We start from the raw sequence: 14,254 nt of genomic DNA, 5'->3' as shown, positions 1-14,254 counted from the left end.
GAGAATTAGTGCATCACACTTCAGACCTTCTCAGTGAAATACAGCAGACATGGACGTCATTTCACAGGTAATTATTAAAGACTGACTGATAGGTAGCTGCATGGATGAATCTCAAAATGATTATTCGGGGACTTACTTTCTTTTCTTTTTCAAAATTCCATTGGAAAAACCTGAAGTTCAAATGAAGCCATCAAAATAAAAGAAAGCGGCTGTGGTCAGAGCTTTTTATGGTGTGCACATATAGCTCAAACCACATCCTTTCAATTAAGGAAATGATGGTCTGCAGCAGCTGCTTTCTGAAGGTTTCACATATTCCTTTGCACAAGATTTATTGATATGATGAATGGTTATTGTGATATATTGCGCATCTACGGTAATGGATGCCTCAGCCTGTGCTTAGGTTTAAGTTTGCCATTTGGAACAAAGTCAAAGGACCTTCATTCTGTTTCCTCTAAAATTGTATAACACCAAATGATGACAAATGTCTCAATGGCTGACTGACGGGAATGTGCTGCCCACTTAAAACCCCTGACTCAAAATTCAGGTGAAAAGATCCTGTCTGAAAGGTTGACTCAGTTTTCTCATACTGATATTTGCCCTTTTAATATCCACTTTTGTTTTTTTTTGTGCTTCTTTATCTGGCTTTAATTATAAAAATGCAATCTAATTCGAGATGATAATGTTTCAAAGCAACAAAAAAAAAAAAAATCTATTAAAAGCAAGTTTATGAGACAAAGCTTGGCCAAAATGTACACAAGTGAAAGATGAATAACTGTGAGGACAGACAGAAACAGGTCTTTATGGGCTCACCTTTTGATTTGTCACTTTAGGGAAATGCCAATAATAATCTCCAAATATGCCCATGCACACGCTAATAATGGCCACCGTACGCTGTAAACACTCATGTTGGATGACATTTTTGTGAAATTTGTTAGCAGCATCTGTGACACTGCAGGTGAAAAAAGAATGTTTTAAAATGTCGCCCATGACAAACATCGATTGTTGCATCTTACAAAACATGTGTGATATATATCATTAAATTATACACATACACACTTATACTGTGTGGAAATGAATTTGTCTTCATCTAATTTGTCCAACCTGAAAGGTACAGCTGCACCACGGTGCTATTTGTAGTGGAAGTCAAGCTCAAACATTAAACGCTGGAATATTTAAAGCCACAAGAGTTTGCAGTGTGCGCAGTGTCTTCCTGAACCACAGCGGCTCCACCCCGCCTTCGCACCCACCACCAATACCTCCCTGAGGTGTATTGACCTATTAACTTGCATTTCTTTCAGAGTTCCTCTCTCTGTTATGAACTACTCTGATGAACCTCTAAGGCCCACTGTTTTAAGACACAATGGCCTTGCCGTCTCTGGCTGCGTGCATGTATGCGTGCACATGTGTGTATACACAACTACACAACTTGAAGGGCTTGGTTTTAGCTTTTATTTGGGATTAAAGTTAGGATAATGGGTTGGGGATGCATCATGTTTCACAAACGTCCTCATAAAAATAGAAATACAAGAATGTGCATGTGCATAATGCTCGCACACACAAAGCATTTCTAATGGAACATCCTTTTAGGAAGTTATGTGACAATGCAGCTACACAATGCAAATGCAAGTTAGACCACAGGGACTGTAGTAGGTAACCCGGCCTGTGCGCTCTGCGGGGTTTCTGAGGGGCCAGTGAGGAAACACCTTCAAAACAAAGGACCTTGAAAAAGCCACAGTCTGTGACAAGATCTCGAATACAACGAACAATGTATGTGACATCACAAGAGAGCAACTGACAAACACATCAGTAGATCCCAATGTTGCTACTGACTACCCCGCTGTTGATAGATGACTTTAGTCTTCAGCCCAAGATTATTTCTATTTTAAAGATCTTCTATTTTAATAATATCTTCTTTCATGTTTTATAAAAGAAGTTGCAAATGTTTTGGAGCTCAGGTCTTAACACCTCAAACAATTTTAGAACAAAACAGCTCAAAAGAAACAAACTTTAAATTGATAATCACATGAAAAAAACATCAATATACTTCTTTACATGGTCATCACAATTTCTTAAACCTGCAAGAACAAATTTTTGGGCCACTTGAGGGCAGCAGAAAAACTCTCTCCACTGAACTATTACCAAACTGAAAAGCTGATGTGGTTGATGTTGAAAAGCTACAAATAGCTGTGATTTTCCCTCCTTAACAGGTGAGCAGGTGGTACAGTGCTTTAACTATTAACACTGAAACACTGAAGTTGTACAATTGCCTGAAGGATGCCAGTAGCAGTAGTAGAGTGGAAACACAGAGTCAAATAAATCTTCTTTGAGATCATTTCTATCATTGTTACGTATTCATTTGATCACCTTTAAATCTTTGAGGCGTCCGTCTATCGCGTGCCAATTTCAAGCACACTTTTTGTCTCAGTTGCATCACTTTAAAAACAGGTCAAATAAAAGGTTATATCTGACTATGCAGATTCAATAAATTAAACCTCTTAGCCATGCCTTTACTGTGTTGGCACAAAATGGGGAAAGACCAGTGACTAAATCAGGAGAGGGAGAGCGATGGCAAAACTGTTAACCTTCGTCATTGACATTTCATTGACATGACATAAGCCAGTAAATTAGGATTCTTAATTTGTAGATTTGTTGTTTCAAGAATGAATAATAATAAATTAATTCATTCATAATAAATGAATGAATTAATGAATCAATCACACAGTCAATTGTGTTTAATCAGTAACATGAAATTGGAGGTGGAGTTTTGGGTTATCATTAAGTCGCCGACTTTCAACAGAGAGTAGTAACACATTCTTAGAAACTGACAAGTGTTTGAACTTCTTGTGTCTTATAGCTGTTCCACTTAAAGGGAAAGGCTGTCAGATTATGCCTCAGACAGTTAAATAAATTACTTATCATAAGGAGCGCCAGTGATTCTTATCAGCTGCTCCCACAGAGGTATATTCAGACGATGGGGCCAGGAAGGCACCAGCCGAATGGCTTCTAATGAAATATGTATACAGGAACACTGTACTGGAGGGTCAAAGCATTTCATGGTTGTTATCAGTCAATTCAAGTCCATATCTCATGTGGACATATAACAGGAAACATCTTCGTGAGGACTGATTCTGCTTCTTCTTATCTATTTTTAATGCAGAAGTGACAGTGCCATAGTAACTGACAAGCTTGAGGTAATGTTCAAGCAGCTGGCACCTACTGAATGGCTAAAATTGGATTTTGAGCACTATTGGCCATTTTGGTTCTCCTTTTGATCCACCTTTTGTTGCAAACAAGATGACACATGCACACAGCCGAAGACCTGAGAGAGACATCAGACTGTCAGATAAGCACGTCAATAAAGGTCTAGATATTTGTTTACCTGACTTGTTCGCTTTGTGTCAAGCACAATCGTCATCATCACAATTATCATTTTTTATACGAGGCAACAGGAAGGGAGATCCAAATGTAGACAGAGAGAGCAGGCAGCAACGTGTCTTTTTATTTTATTATTTTTTTTAATTGTTTGTGATGCAGCCAAGCAGGTGGTTGGAATAAACCAGGCCACAGGATGATGACAACAAAATACAGAGCATGCAACTGATGCCTGGTGTATTCGAAATGAGCTGATTTTGGCATGGGAAACAGCTGAGGTGAGATTATCTGAAAAACACAGGTGAGAAGGTGTTTGTGGGTCTGGCGTCTGATGGGCATAATGGAGGAGCAGAAGGGCAAAAATACACAGGCTGACCTCAAAACAACACTTGAAATAGAAGTTATAAAAGATTAACAATGTGATGATGTGATTTGGATTTGAATACTTTGGGTTTAAACAAAAAAATAATGTGTTATGTGGGCTGCCATTGTTTCGCTGTAGAAAATGTTCATGGCTGTCGGGACTGCCAACATGTGGCCAATGAACCAGAAACCCTGCCTCACAAGTTAAACCCCATTTAAATGAATATAACATGAGACTAATGAAGATCTCTTTCAGGATTTTCGTTTACCAATAGCTCCTAAATGTAACTCGTCAGGGACTGTAGGGTGGGCGGACGATGTTTTTATGTCAAGTCTTCTTTGAAAACTGCGGATATGTGACGTACCTCCACTGACATGTATCTCAAAGTTTGGAGCATGACTTTGTGTGCACTTACTTTTAATCTGAAGAGCTCTAATGATTTCCTGTACACTTTACTATGCATCTGAGTAAGCACCTAACCTGTTAAAGAGACATTATTGATTCTACCAACAGGAAGCAAAGAGATATGAGATATTTCCTGAGATTATGTTTTTTACCATCTCAAATTAAAAGTACATTTCATCCCGTTCAACTGTGACATGATTATATCTGTTCTCAGAAAGAAAATTTCAAATGAAAATAAAACAGGTTTGGATAGCCACACCTTAGACATCCAGCAGCCATAAGGGGGGATAGAGCATATTGATCCAATCGAACCTCATCTTCAGACAATCTTATTATCTTAAAACTAATGTCTGACTACTCACAATATGCAACTCAGACATGCTAACTGAGGCTTTCACTGGTACATCGTAAGTGTAACATTGGTTTCAGATTCATTCTTATAGTGCCAGCACTTAGCTTATAAGAAATTAATGAAAACAAACATCAGGGATGACAGGAACATGGATTTGAAATACATTTTCAAACAAACAGCTTCATGTAGCTCCCTGTTATTCCCTCACCAGCAACAAGAGAGCGGAAGTGTAAAAAGATTTTAAGAAGTTAATTATTTAAAAGACTTTGTTATACAAAATGAGGAATGCTTCAAACTTGCCTTTTTTTTTATTTCAAGTGTAACTGAGCCTTGTTTTCATGTGGTTACCCTGTGGTGTACACCTACAGATGACAGAAACTTTTTAGTGGGTGAAATGGCAGCAGTGTTTTCTTCTGAGTCAGCAAAAGCCCCAGAAGAGTTCTAATAAGAGTTCAGTGAGATGACAGATAGTGTAGGTTTGCTAACAAATATAGATTATTCTCTTAATGTCAAGCTACATGAATGATTGTCAAAACTATGGCAGTAAACTTCTCTCTTGTATCTATTGCACATTGTTCAGACGTGGGGGAAAGCAGCTAAGTGAAATGTCAATAAATATACACCGTGACCCACCCTGATATTGGTGCCCTGTGTGAACTTTGCCCCCTGTTCCATAGAACTCAGACTCCGCTCTAGTTACTAACAATATAATAGCCATCCATTCAGCAGTAAGGCAGGCAGTGACCAGTGAACACTGGACATCAATACAACAGGCTCTGAGTGCTATAGACCTAATGGGTCTGAGAGAGACATGCATTGCTCAACCTTGTGATAAATGGACTACGGCTGCACGCTCACAATAACTCTGTGAGGCCAATACAGTTGCACTCTAAAAAGAGAAAAGGAAGGGGAGGAAGTGGCTTTACATGCAACCTAATGCACTTGACATAAAGCAGCCAGAGTGACTGCTTATCACGACTAAAATAACTTCTCGTCATATGTTCAAAAAGGTATTCAAATAAGTGTCACAAGTTGAATTTACAAAATTAAACACTGTTAAGAAAACAATCTCTACAACTATTACGAAGAGAAATGACTCAGGTGTGGGTCATAAGTACAACTAAAAGTCCAAAGATTTCCCTGAGAACGACCTCTTTATTATCTCAACACAATAAATCACCATGACGCGCCATGATCCATCCTTTATACAGGATTTATAATGAATACATTTAATAATACCTAATACCTTAATAATAACTTTGAATAAGTCATTCAAAGTTATTATCCATTTATTGAAACAGCTTCTGGATTGTTAAAAATCTCTTGTAGGTTTATTTTTCTATACAGTGGCCAGATTTAGCAATTGGTCAGTTGATGGAGTGACTCTATATCAGGTGTTTGTATTTTTGTTTTTAAATTTGAATATAAACATTTCTTTTTTACTTTTAGGATTTACATATAACATAAATATAAAGCATAAGCTAATAATTTATTAAATAAATAAGAACAACTTCTAAACTCCGTGAGGGAAAACAAAGGCTTACTTATTAATAACTTCCAAAAAGTAAAAAAATTGAATATAAATATTTCGTTTTTGAGTCCGGTATCCATGCTGTCATATTAAATTGTCTGAAAGTATGCTGATTTGGGGAAAATATTATGCACTGACATGCAGCACACCAGCCCATCACCTTGGAAGGGAACCATGCAATTATCACGGAAGCCCTCAAAATGAGTCTACTACAGAAAAACTGTGGCTTCATGTTCAGTGTTAAGTGATTTCAATCTATAAAATATATGCTTGTGTAGTAATGTCAGCCAGTTTGACACTCGATAGCCTGTTGAAGAGCCTCTTTATTATTATTAAAGTCAGACTCATTGGCAGAACTTCAATAAAACCATCCGATTCATCTCTCAGCTGGAAATAAATGAAATGGAAAATTAAAAGTGCTGCACTTAACGTTGAATGAACTAAAAGTAAGAGCACCAAATGCCCCTGCAGTAAAAAGAAATGAAACTTCAGACCTATTTCTGTTTGTGTGGCCCTCTATAGTTGGCCGATCTAGACTAAACCGTGCCGCAGCTGAAATTATGCCTCACAAACGTCTCGCAGGCCTTGTTCTGTTGAGTTCAACATAAGAGACTGCCATGTCTAGAAATACTGCCGCCACAAAGCCACAGGGCAGGAGGGGACTCCGCCTCAGATTTATTGCCCAGCCTCACGGGTGTTTTTTTGCCTCAAAATGGCGAGGGTGAAATTAAAGGCAGAGTTTTCATGTAATTGCACATGAATGTGCCTGCTGCCCACAGCTTTGACCCCAGCTCTTGCACTCTAATGAAGGGTTGAAAGCTTGAACAAGGCAAACCCTGGCAAAGTAATACACGGATTCTGGCCAAATAGTTTTTGTAATGCGCTTATATTACCACAGCACAGGCCTGTTATCTTTCTTTCTTTTTTCTTTTTTTTTTTTTTGTTACTTGCTTTGCCGGAGAGGCTTTCATTTTACCAGCCAAATATTCTGCATCATAATCAATTATAAATATTCTGAGAAGACTTTAAACATGTAAGTAACATGTAAGTTTTTATAAAGCATTATGATTGACTGTTTCTAACATTTTTATACCCTGAGTTGTCAAATGCAAGAATTAAATGCTGCATAACGATATCAGGCAACAAACCCACTCCACTAATAAGAGAAGCGGCCATGTCTGTGTTCTGTCTTCTGTCCCTGTTGTGTCTTTATTTTCCCTATCAATGAGCAGCATCAAGCATCACCATCATGTGGCTGAAAGCAGTTCAATTAATCAAACACTGTAGTTGTGCTTAACTTCATTGTTTTCATTTTATACAACTTCATTCTACTATCCAAACACATTTCAGAAACACAACTACTTCCTTCTCCACTGCATTTACTTGATAGCTGTAAATCATTTACCAAGGACATGACACAAAGGTTGTTCACACAAAAAATATGATTTACCAGTGAGATATACCAGTGAGGTGTCGAAGACAGAGGGTTAGGGTTAACCCTAACCCTAACCCTCAGTGAAACATAGACTTTTCTCCAATTTAAATAGTCTTGTCCAGGATTGGCTTGCTGCCTGTTGATGTGGACGTAGAGCATTTAATGCATGTGTATTAAGTATTTTAAGGTCATTAATAATTCATAATAATGCATTTTATTTGACTGGTAACATAACAGCATCTCACTCAAAAGAAACAGCTAATGCTTAAATGAGGATGACCGGATAGAAAGCAAGGCTCTTATTTTTGTAGTCGATTGCAAGTTCTATTTACTTTAAAATAAAATATATTATATATTCTAATTGTATCAGCCCCTCAGTACTTCCCTAATTCACCTATTCAATCACGCAGTAATGAAACAAGCATCAGGGTCAGCATTTGATTCAGCATGTTGCCTAAACGCACTTTGAGCTGCAGCCTGGAGGATCCAGATGTTGAACCAACAACCTTCTGATTAGTCGATGACCTGCTCTACCTGCTGACCGACCTACCGCCCTCTAGAATTGGCTCCAGCCCCTCAGTTTCCCTGCACAGATAAGCAGTGTAGCTGATGGATGGATGTTAATGCACTGGTTTAATTATGTGATGATAACCCTAACCCTAATTAGTACTTTTACTTTTAATTGTTAAGCAAACCTTGCTTATTGTATGTAGTGCTAGAGTTTTAACGCAGGACGTGTGTGGGACTCTTGCTTGCAAGAAAGTAGCTCAACATAAAGGATGAAAATTCTTCATGTGTCACACAGAAACTGTATACCGTATAAGTTCCAGTACTGTAGTTAGGCAGTGGAAACTTTCCCTGAGGAATGGTTTTAGCAGCTGTGAGGCCAGCTACTCTGAGGGAAGGAAGGTCATACTGTGCAGTAGGGCTTTCAAATGAGGGGTTGCAGCTTGTAGGTTTATACTTAAATGATAGAGCATTGTAATAGTAGGAGATTGCACATCTGGTGCATTGATGATTCAGGCCAGACGTGCAGCTTGTGATGCTGGAAAATGACACCTACAGAGAACTTTAATTACCGTCCTGCGAGCGAAGTTGACAGGAAAATTCAGTCTCACTCAAACCAAAGAAGCGCCTGCCCACAAAGTGAGGTCTTTGTGAGGGTGGTCCTACAGAAGTGAAAAACCCTCCACCCTTGCTCTTCTTCAGTAGTCTATGAATACACAGAGACATGGACTCACTCTAACCACACATTATGGGTTTGTACTTGCCGATGGTTTCATATTTGGCCCAAAGTTTATGTAAATGCAGATGTGAGCCCCACATCACTGCAGTTTGCTGAAAAAACCCAAGGTTTTTCCAACCATGCTCCTGCTCTGTTAATCCAGCTGCCCTTACGTAGACCCACGCTGTGATTGGTCCCAGATTTGTTGCGGGTCCGGACTAACTGTTCAGCTTTTTTCCCTGAGATTTTCCCGTTGCTGCTGGCACAGTGTGACCTGCAGGAAATGACAGAGAATTGTGACTATAACAATACTAATGGACCAAAGCCAAACCACAGCTGTTTATTCAACCACAGAGGAACGTTCCTCTGGGTTAATAACCACAAACACTGGAAGAGATCTACTATTTAATGATTTGGTCTGTAATGCAGACTGTAATGTGCTTCGTTGGGGGAAAATTGCACGCAGCTGAATGTGTGGCATTGTATAAAGTAAAGCAGTAAGATTCTTAAGCGTTTGAGTCATTGTGGCACACATGCAGCGCACAGTGCTTATGACTCAGTTATTCTTGGTGTAAGCTCTGGATTTTGTTTGGAATTTAAGTTTATTGATTTAGTCACTTTTTGTTCATTTTAGTTTCGGTGCGGGAAGTCTTAAGTCTCCACAGTTTAGATTTGATTTCGTCACATCTATTTTCAAGAGTCATCATCAGTCTTTCTGCCTGTTGGACGCCCTGGTCCTTCTTCTTGCTGCCCGCCCCGCCCATCCTTCCTGGATATGAGGTCACGACAGAAGGAGCAGAACAAAGGATGGGCTGCAGCCGTTTTAGCTCCAAACTTACAGCATAATCTATGCTCTTTTTCTCTCTCTTTTCTTTTTTTCTTTGTGCCAAGTCAATTCAAAGTCGGGAAAATCTGTTACCACACAGCACACAAAAATCTGGGAGAAAGTGTTCTGTTGCATTGTATTCAAATACATTTACAACTTTCATTGTAATATTATAAAGCAAAGAAAGTAATTGGTCCTGCTGTTAGCTAAATTTTATTATTAACTTCTTAATTTTGTTTGCATTTGAGTATGTGTGTGTGTTACCTTTTACCTAAAACTCCGAAGATTAACCAAGCATAAAGCGATCTTTGTATATTTAGTTCAGCAGTTAGCCAAATTTTATTTTAGCAATTGCTTTTGTTTGCAGATTACATTTTACTTCTGTCATATGTTACTTCTTACTTACAACTCCTAAGATTAATAAAGAATAATGTATTCTGTCCATGAGCATGTCTTCCTGTTTAGCCAGCTAGCTATCAAACCAAATTAATCTAAGTATTTTATAAATCAGTTAGCTTTTTCAAATTTTTTCACAAATACTGGCTCGTATGTATACCTTACTAATGACAAAAATAAAAATAATAAAATGTATAATTAAATTAATAAGCTGCATATTCTAATTTTAGAAATACCCCAAACTCATGTTTTGTTTTGTTTTGTTTTGTTTTGTTTTTTAAACTACCTGCATTACTACATATTACTTAGAACTAAAACATGTGACTGTGGGGCTTCATGAAGGCATGAATGAATAATATTTATATTGTGCTTCATTGAGTAAATGCATCACAAAAAATAATAAAGAAAAGGAAAGAGAGAGAAGGGAACAGCTCCTCTGTAGTAACAGACATTTGAAGACAACAGATAGGAAATGGTCTGCATCATACCTCCTTAAACAGTTCATTGTGTATTGTGTTGGTTTTAATACTTCTGTTAGTATCAAAAAGCTTGAGGGACTTGAAATACTCTGAATTCACACGAAAACTGCGAAATTAGCTGTGTTGGGAATGTAACACAAAATAAACAAGCTTACAAGAAATCCAAAATTGTGCTTGTCACAATAAAAATCGGGTCTCAGTGGTGTGATCAGTCCTGCAGCTCCTGGTCCTCACAGCCTGCTGGGCTCCCCCTGTCCGGGAGGGAGGGACTTCCAGCCGACTGTCTCAGGCATCAGCCAAAGATGAGAAGCTGCTCCTCTCCTCTGAGCCAGCCGGGGAGGAATTCAAGCCAACCTGGGAAATACGGACAACTTTGCAGTGAAATGCGCTTTAACTTGTGAGTGGAGCTGGAGCCGAGCATCTGACGGTAAGCTGCGTTAAAGCTGTCATTTCGGAAAAACGGGGCGACTTAAGTCATCAAAAGCAGACTGACTGACTCAGTCAGATGAGTCCTGAGAGGACAGACAATGATTATCTTTCCAAATCAAAGGTATGTCCTGTCTGGGAAGCGCACAGATCAGTTTAAATCCACTCTCTTGATGCTTTTCATTTTGGGAAATGGGCCAATATTGAGTGTAAACAAACAAATAAACAAGCAAACAAACAAACAGCACAGTTGTTGTTATTAAATTGACAGCATGTGTCCTGTGTTTTAGTTTGATTTTAGTTTTCATTGAAAACGGGGAAACTGAACAGTTTTATTTAAGTCAGACAGAAGCCTGAGCTGCTGTGTTTCTGGGAAACGTCGACACTGTGAGCATTAATCTGGCTCTCTGTCACCAAACTCAGATCTTCTCCTGGACTCCCTGCTCTCTTCTGACATCCAGTGTCAGCAGCCAGCGCTCTGAAGATGGCCAACCCTCAGATATACCTCCACTACAACTACACAGGAAGGCTGCACCGCCGCAGCACGGTGGACCCCAAAACCATCGTGTTCCTCGTCATATGCAGCTTCATTGTCCTGGAGAACCTCATCGTCCTGGTGGCCATCTGGAGAAACCACAGGTTCCACAACCGTATGTACTACTTCATCGGCAACCTGGCCTTGTGCGACCTGCTGGCCGGAGTTGCTTACCTGGTCAACTTGTTGCTGTCGGGGGAGAAGACCCTGCAGCTGTCTCCTGCTCTGTGGTTCGTCAGAGAAGGCAGCATGTTCGTGGCACTTGGTGCATCCATATTCAGCCTGTTGGCTATTGCTATTGAGCGACACCTGACTATGATCAAAATGAGGCCTTATGATGCCACCAAGAACTACAGAGTGTTTCTGCTCATAGGATCCTGCTGGCTGATTGCCATATCACTTGGAGCTTTGCCTATTCTTGGATGGAACTGCATGAACAACCTCCCAGACTGCTCCACCGTCCTCCCTCTCTACACCAAGAAATATGTAGCTTTTTGCATCACTGTTTTCATGGTTTTGCTCTTAGCCATGTCGGTCCTATATGCCCGAATCTACATCCTGGTCAAGTCCAGCAGCCAAAAGGTGAGCAAGCACAGCAACTCTGAGCATGCATTGTCCCTGCTGAGAACCGTTATAATTGTAGTTGGGGTCTTCATCGCCTGTTGGACGCCCATCTTCATCCTGCTTCTGGTGGATGTTGCATGCAAGCAGCGTTGCCCCATCCTCTACAAGAGTGACTGGTTTGTTGCGGTGGCTGTGCTCAACTCAGCTATGAACCCGGTCATTTACACTCTGGCCAGCCGGGAGATGAGACGGGCCTTCCTGGGTCTGGTGTGTGGCGTTTGCTACAGGGGGAAGGGTTCTGTAAACAGCAGCGGGAACAGGCAGTCTCTGGAGCCCAGCCGCAGCAGGAGCAAGTCGTGGAGCAGCCAGAACAATCCCAACCAGAACCAACATGGATCCAGGAACACGGAGCAGGGGAAGGAACAGGAGGCGGACACTGGCCACGGCGAGGTGTCAGTGGTGGCAGGAGGGGCAGCAAAGGCCGTCTCGGAGAGTGAGGCCAAAAATTGAAAGAAGGCAGTAAGAAGGTGGGGGTGCTCTTAATATGTGTATATATATTAAATGTTAATGGGCCTGTGCGGTGATCACAGTGGAAAGTGGACTCGAGGCCTGGCTGCAGGACAGCTGCTTAACTTTTGTGCTTAATATTGATGTATCTGCATCGTCCATAATCAGAAAACCCATTAAAATGTTTGCACTTGACATTAGACCGACTTACAAGGCCAATCTGATCAACGGCTCACTCTGTGTTGCCTCTTTGTCAAAAACAGGTTCATACTGGTTGAGAAAAATTCTCGATCTTTGGAAAACTGTTTGGGAGAGAAATAACTGAGCTCATAACCTTGATGGAAAAAAATTACATGTTTGGTGATAGATGTGGAAAAGTAAAGACAAATCAAGCGCAGAAGAAAAGTTACTGCGATTTCTGAAGTGCAACTATGATGACGCAGAACCGATGTAACGATGAATGATTGTAGACAATTATTAGTGTAATGATAGACAACTGAAGTAATTTATTATTCAATGCAGTGTATTGTGTGAATTTGTACTCAGTAATACAGAATGCTGTGCAGTTACTGTAACGAAAACTGCAGCGTACAGCAAACAGTACACCTGTGACTAAAAAAAAAAAAAAAAAAAAAGGGCCAAATGTGACACCTTTTTCGTTATATCAGCAGCATTGTGTTCAACGTGATGGAGCTGCATTTGTTACAGCTCTGCAGAGAATTCATGGAGCTGCACTTTTTAGCGATGCCATGGCTCCATCTGCTGATTAGTAACGGTAGTCCTCAATGCTTCTTGGATACTTTCGACAATTTTCCGCATGTTCAGTACAGGATGTCTTCGATGTTGACTTGACGTATTATAATGTGTCGTTTTTTTTTTTTTTTTTTTTCAATCTTGCTTTTCCAGACGTGGGAAAGATTATTATCATCTCTAAAAGCATGAAACTGGTAAGCTGAAGAAACTTGAGAGGCGTGAATGCTGCATGTGAACTTGAACTAGTCAGCTCGCTGCAGCCGTTTATATACAATACTTTGGCGCAGTAACGTACAGTATAGGACCACCTCACCAGTGGAGGGCACAGTGCTGCCTTGTTTGAGAAGCGCAGCTTCGCTGGTCATGGCTCGAGCAAATTACAAAGGAACATATTTCTTTCTTTCTTACTAAATAGAATTTAGCTGCACAACACTAATATTGTTTGTTGTGCATTCAAATAATTCACATCAAACATTTTTCAGAGGAGTTTTTTTTTTTTTTTTTTTTTTTTTTTTAGCATTCTAATAAAACTTTTGATTTTGTGTTCTGTGGATTATCCAGAATAACAAGGACATTATTGATGGATGTATTTTTAAGATCTTCTTTTCAATGTTTTCAGGAGGTAAAACAAAACTCCGCTCTACTGGGATGTAAACTGTGTTTACGACCACGTACCGTCAACACAAGCGAGAAAACACTTCTTAAAAATAAGTTGAATGAACCAACTCTTATGATATTGCAGTGACTGTGTCTACAAACTCTGAAATGTGTTAATGGTTATTATAGAACATACCAGAGAGATATTACACATTCACGGTTTTATTGCCAACATACATACAGAATAATGATAAACTCATACAACCAAAAGATTAAATCTGTAAACATCATTTGGACTCGTCTCTTTGTTTTTATTTCTATTTTTTCTTTACCTGTTCCAAAATAGTGAGTTTGTGTGATTCCTTTTGACAAAGATTTATACTTAGAATCTGGAAATTATACATTTATAATATATAATAGAGAGGGAGGGAGGGAGATTAAGAGACAGAGATAGAGAGAGAAAACAGGAGTCTCAAGCAGCAACACG

The 14,254-nt window shown here is 39.6% G+C and overlaps 1 protein-coding gene across 3 annotated transcripts; it reads left to right on the top strand.

Moving 5' to 3' along the window:
• The first annotated feature begins 10,688 nt into the window (after positions 1 to 10,688).
• Positions 10,689 to 14,021, top strand: s1pr3b (sphingosine-1-phosphate receptor 3b). Of its 3 annotated transcripts, XM_029516029.1 has the most exons (3): positions 10,689 to 10,812; positions 11,235 to 12,437; positions 13,790 to 14,021. In XM_029516029.1, the coding sequence occupies exon 2, from the start codon at positions 11,296 to 11,298 to the stop codon at positions 12,418 to 12,420; it is 1,125 nt and encodes a 374-aa protein (XP_029371889.1). In that variant the 5' UTR covers positions 10,689 to 10,812; positions 11,235 to 11,295; the 3' UTR covers positions 12,421 to 12,437; positions 13,790 to 14,021. The 3 variants fall into 3 exon arrangements, with proteins under 3 accessions (XP_029371889.1, XP_029371888.1, XP_029371890.1); XM_029516028.1 differs by lacking the exon at positions 13,790 to 14,021 and having other exon boundaries at positions 11,235 to 13,052; XM_029516030.1 differs by lacking the exon at positions 13,790 to 14,021 and having other exon boundaries at positions 10,734 to 10,812; positions 11,273 to 13,052.
• Positions 14,022 to 14,254: the final 233 nt, after the last annotated feature.

This window comes from Echeneis naucrates, chromosome 12, assembly GCF_900963305.1.
Source record: "Echeneis naucrates chromosome 12, fEcheNa1.1, whole genome shotgun sequence".
NCBI lineage: Eukaryota > Metazoa > Chordata > Actinopteri > Carangiformes > Echeneidae > Echeneis > Echeneis naucrates.
This window is presented reverse-complemented; position numbering and strand designations above follow the sequence as displayed.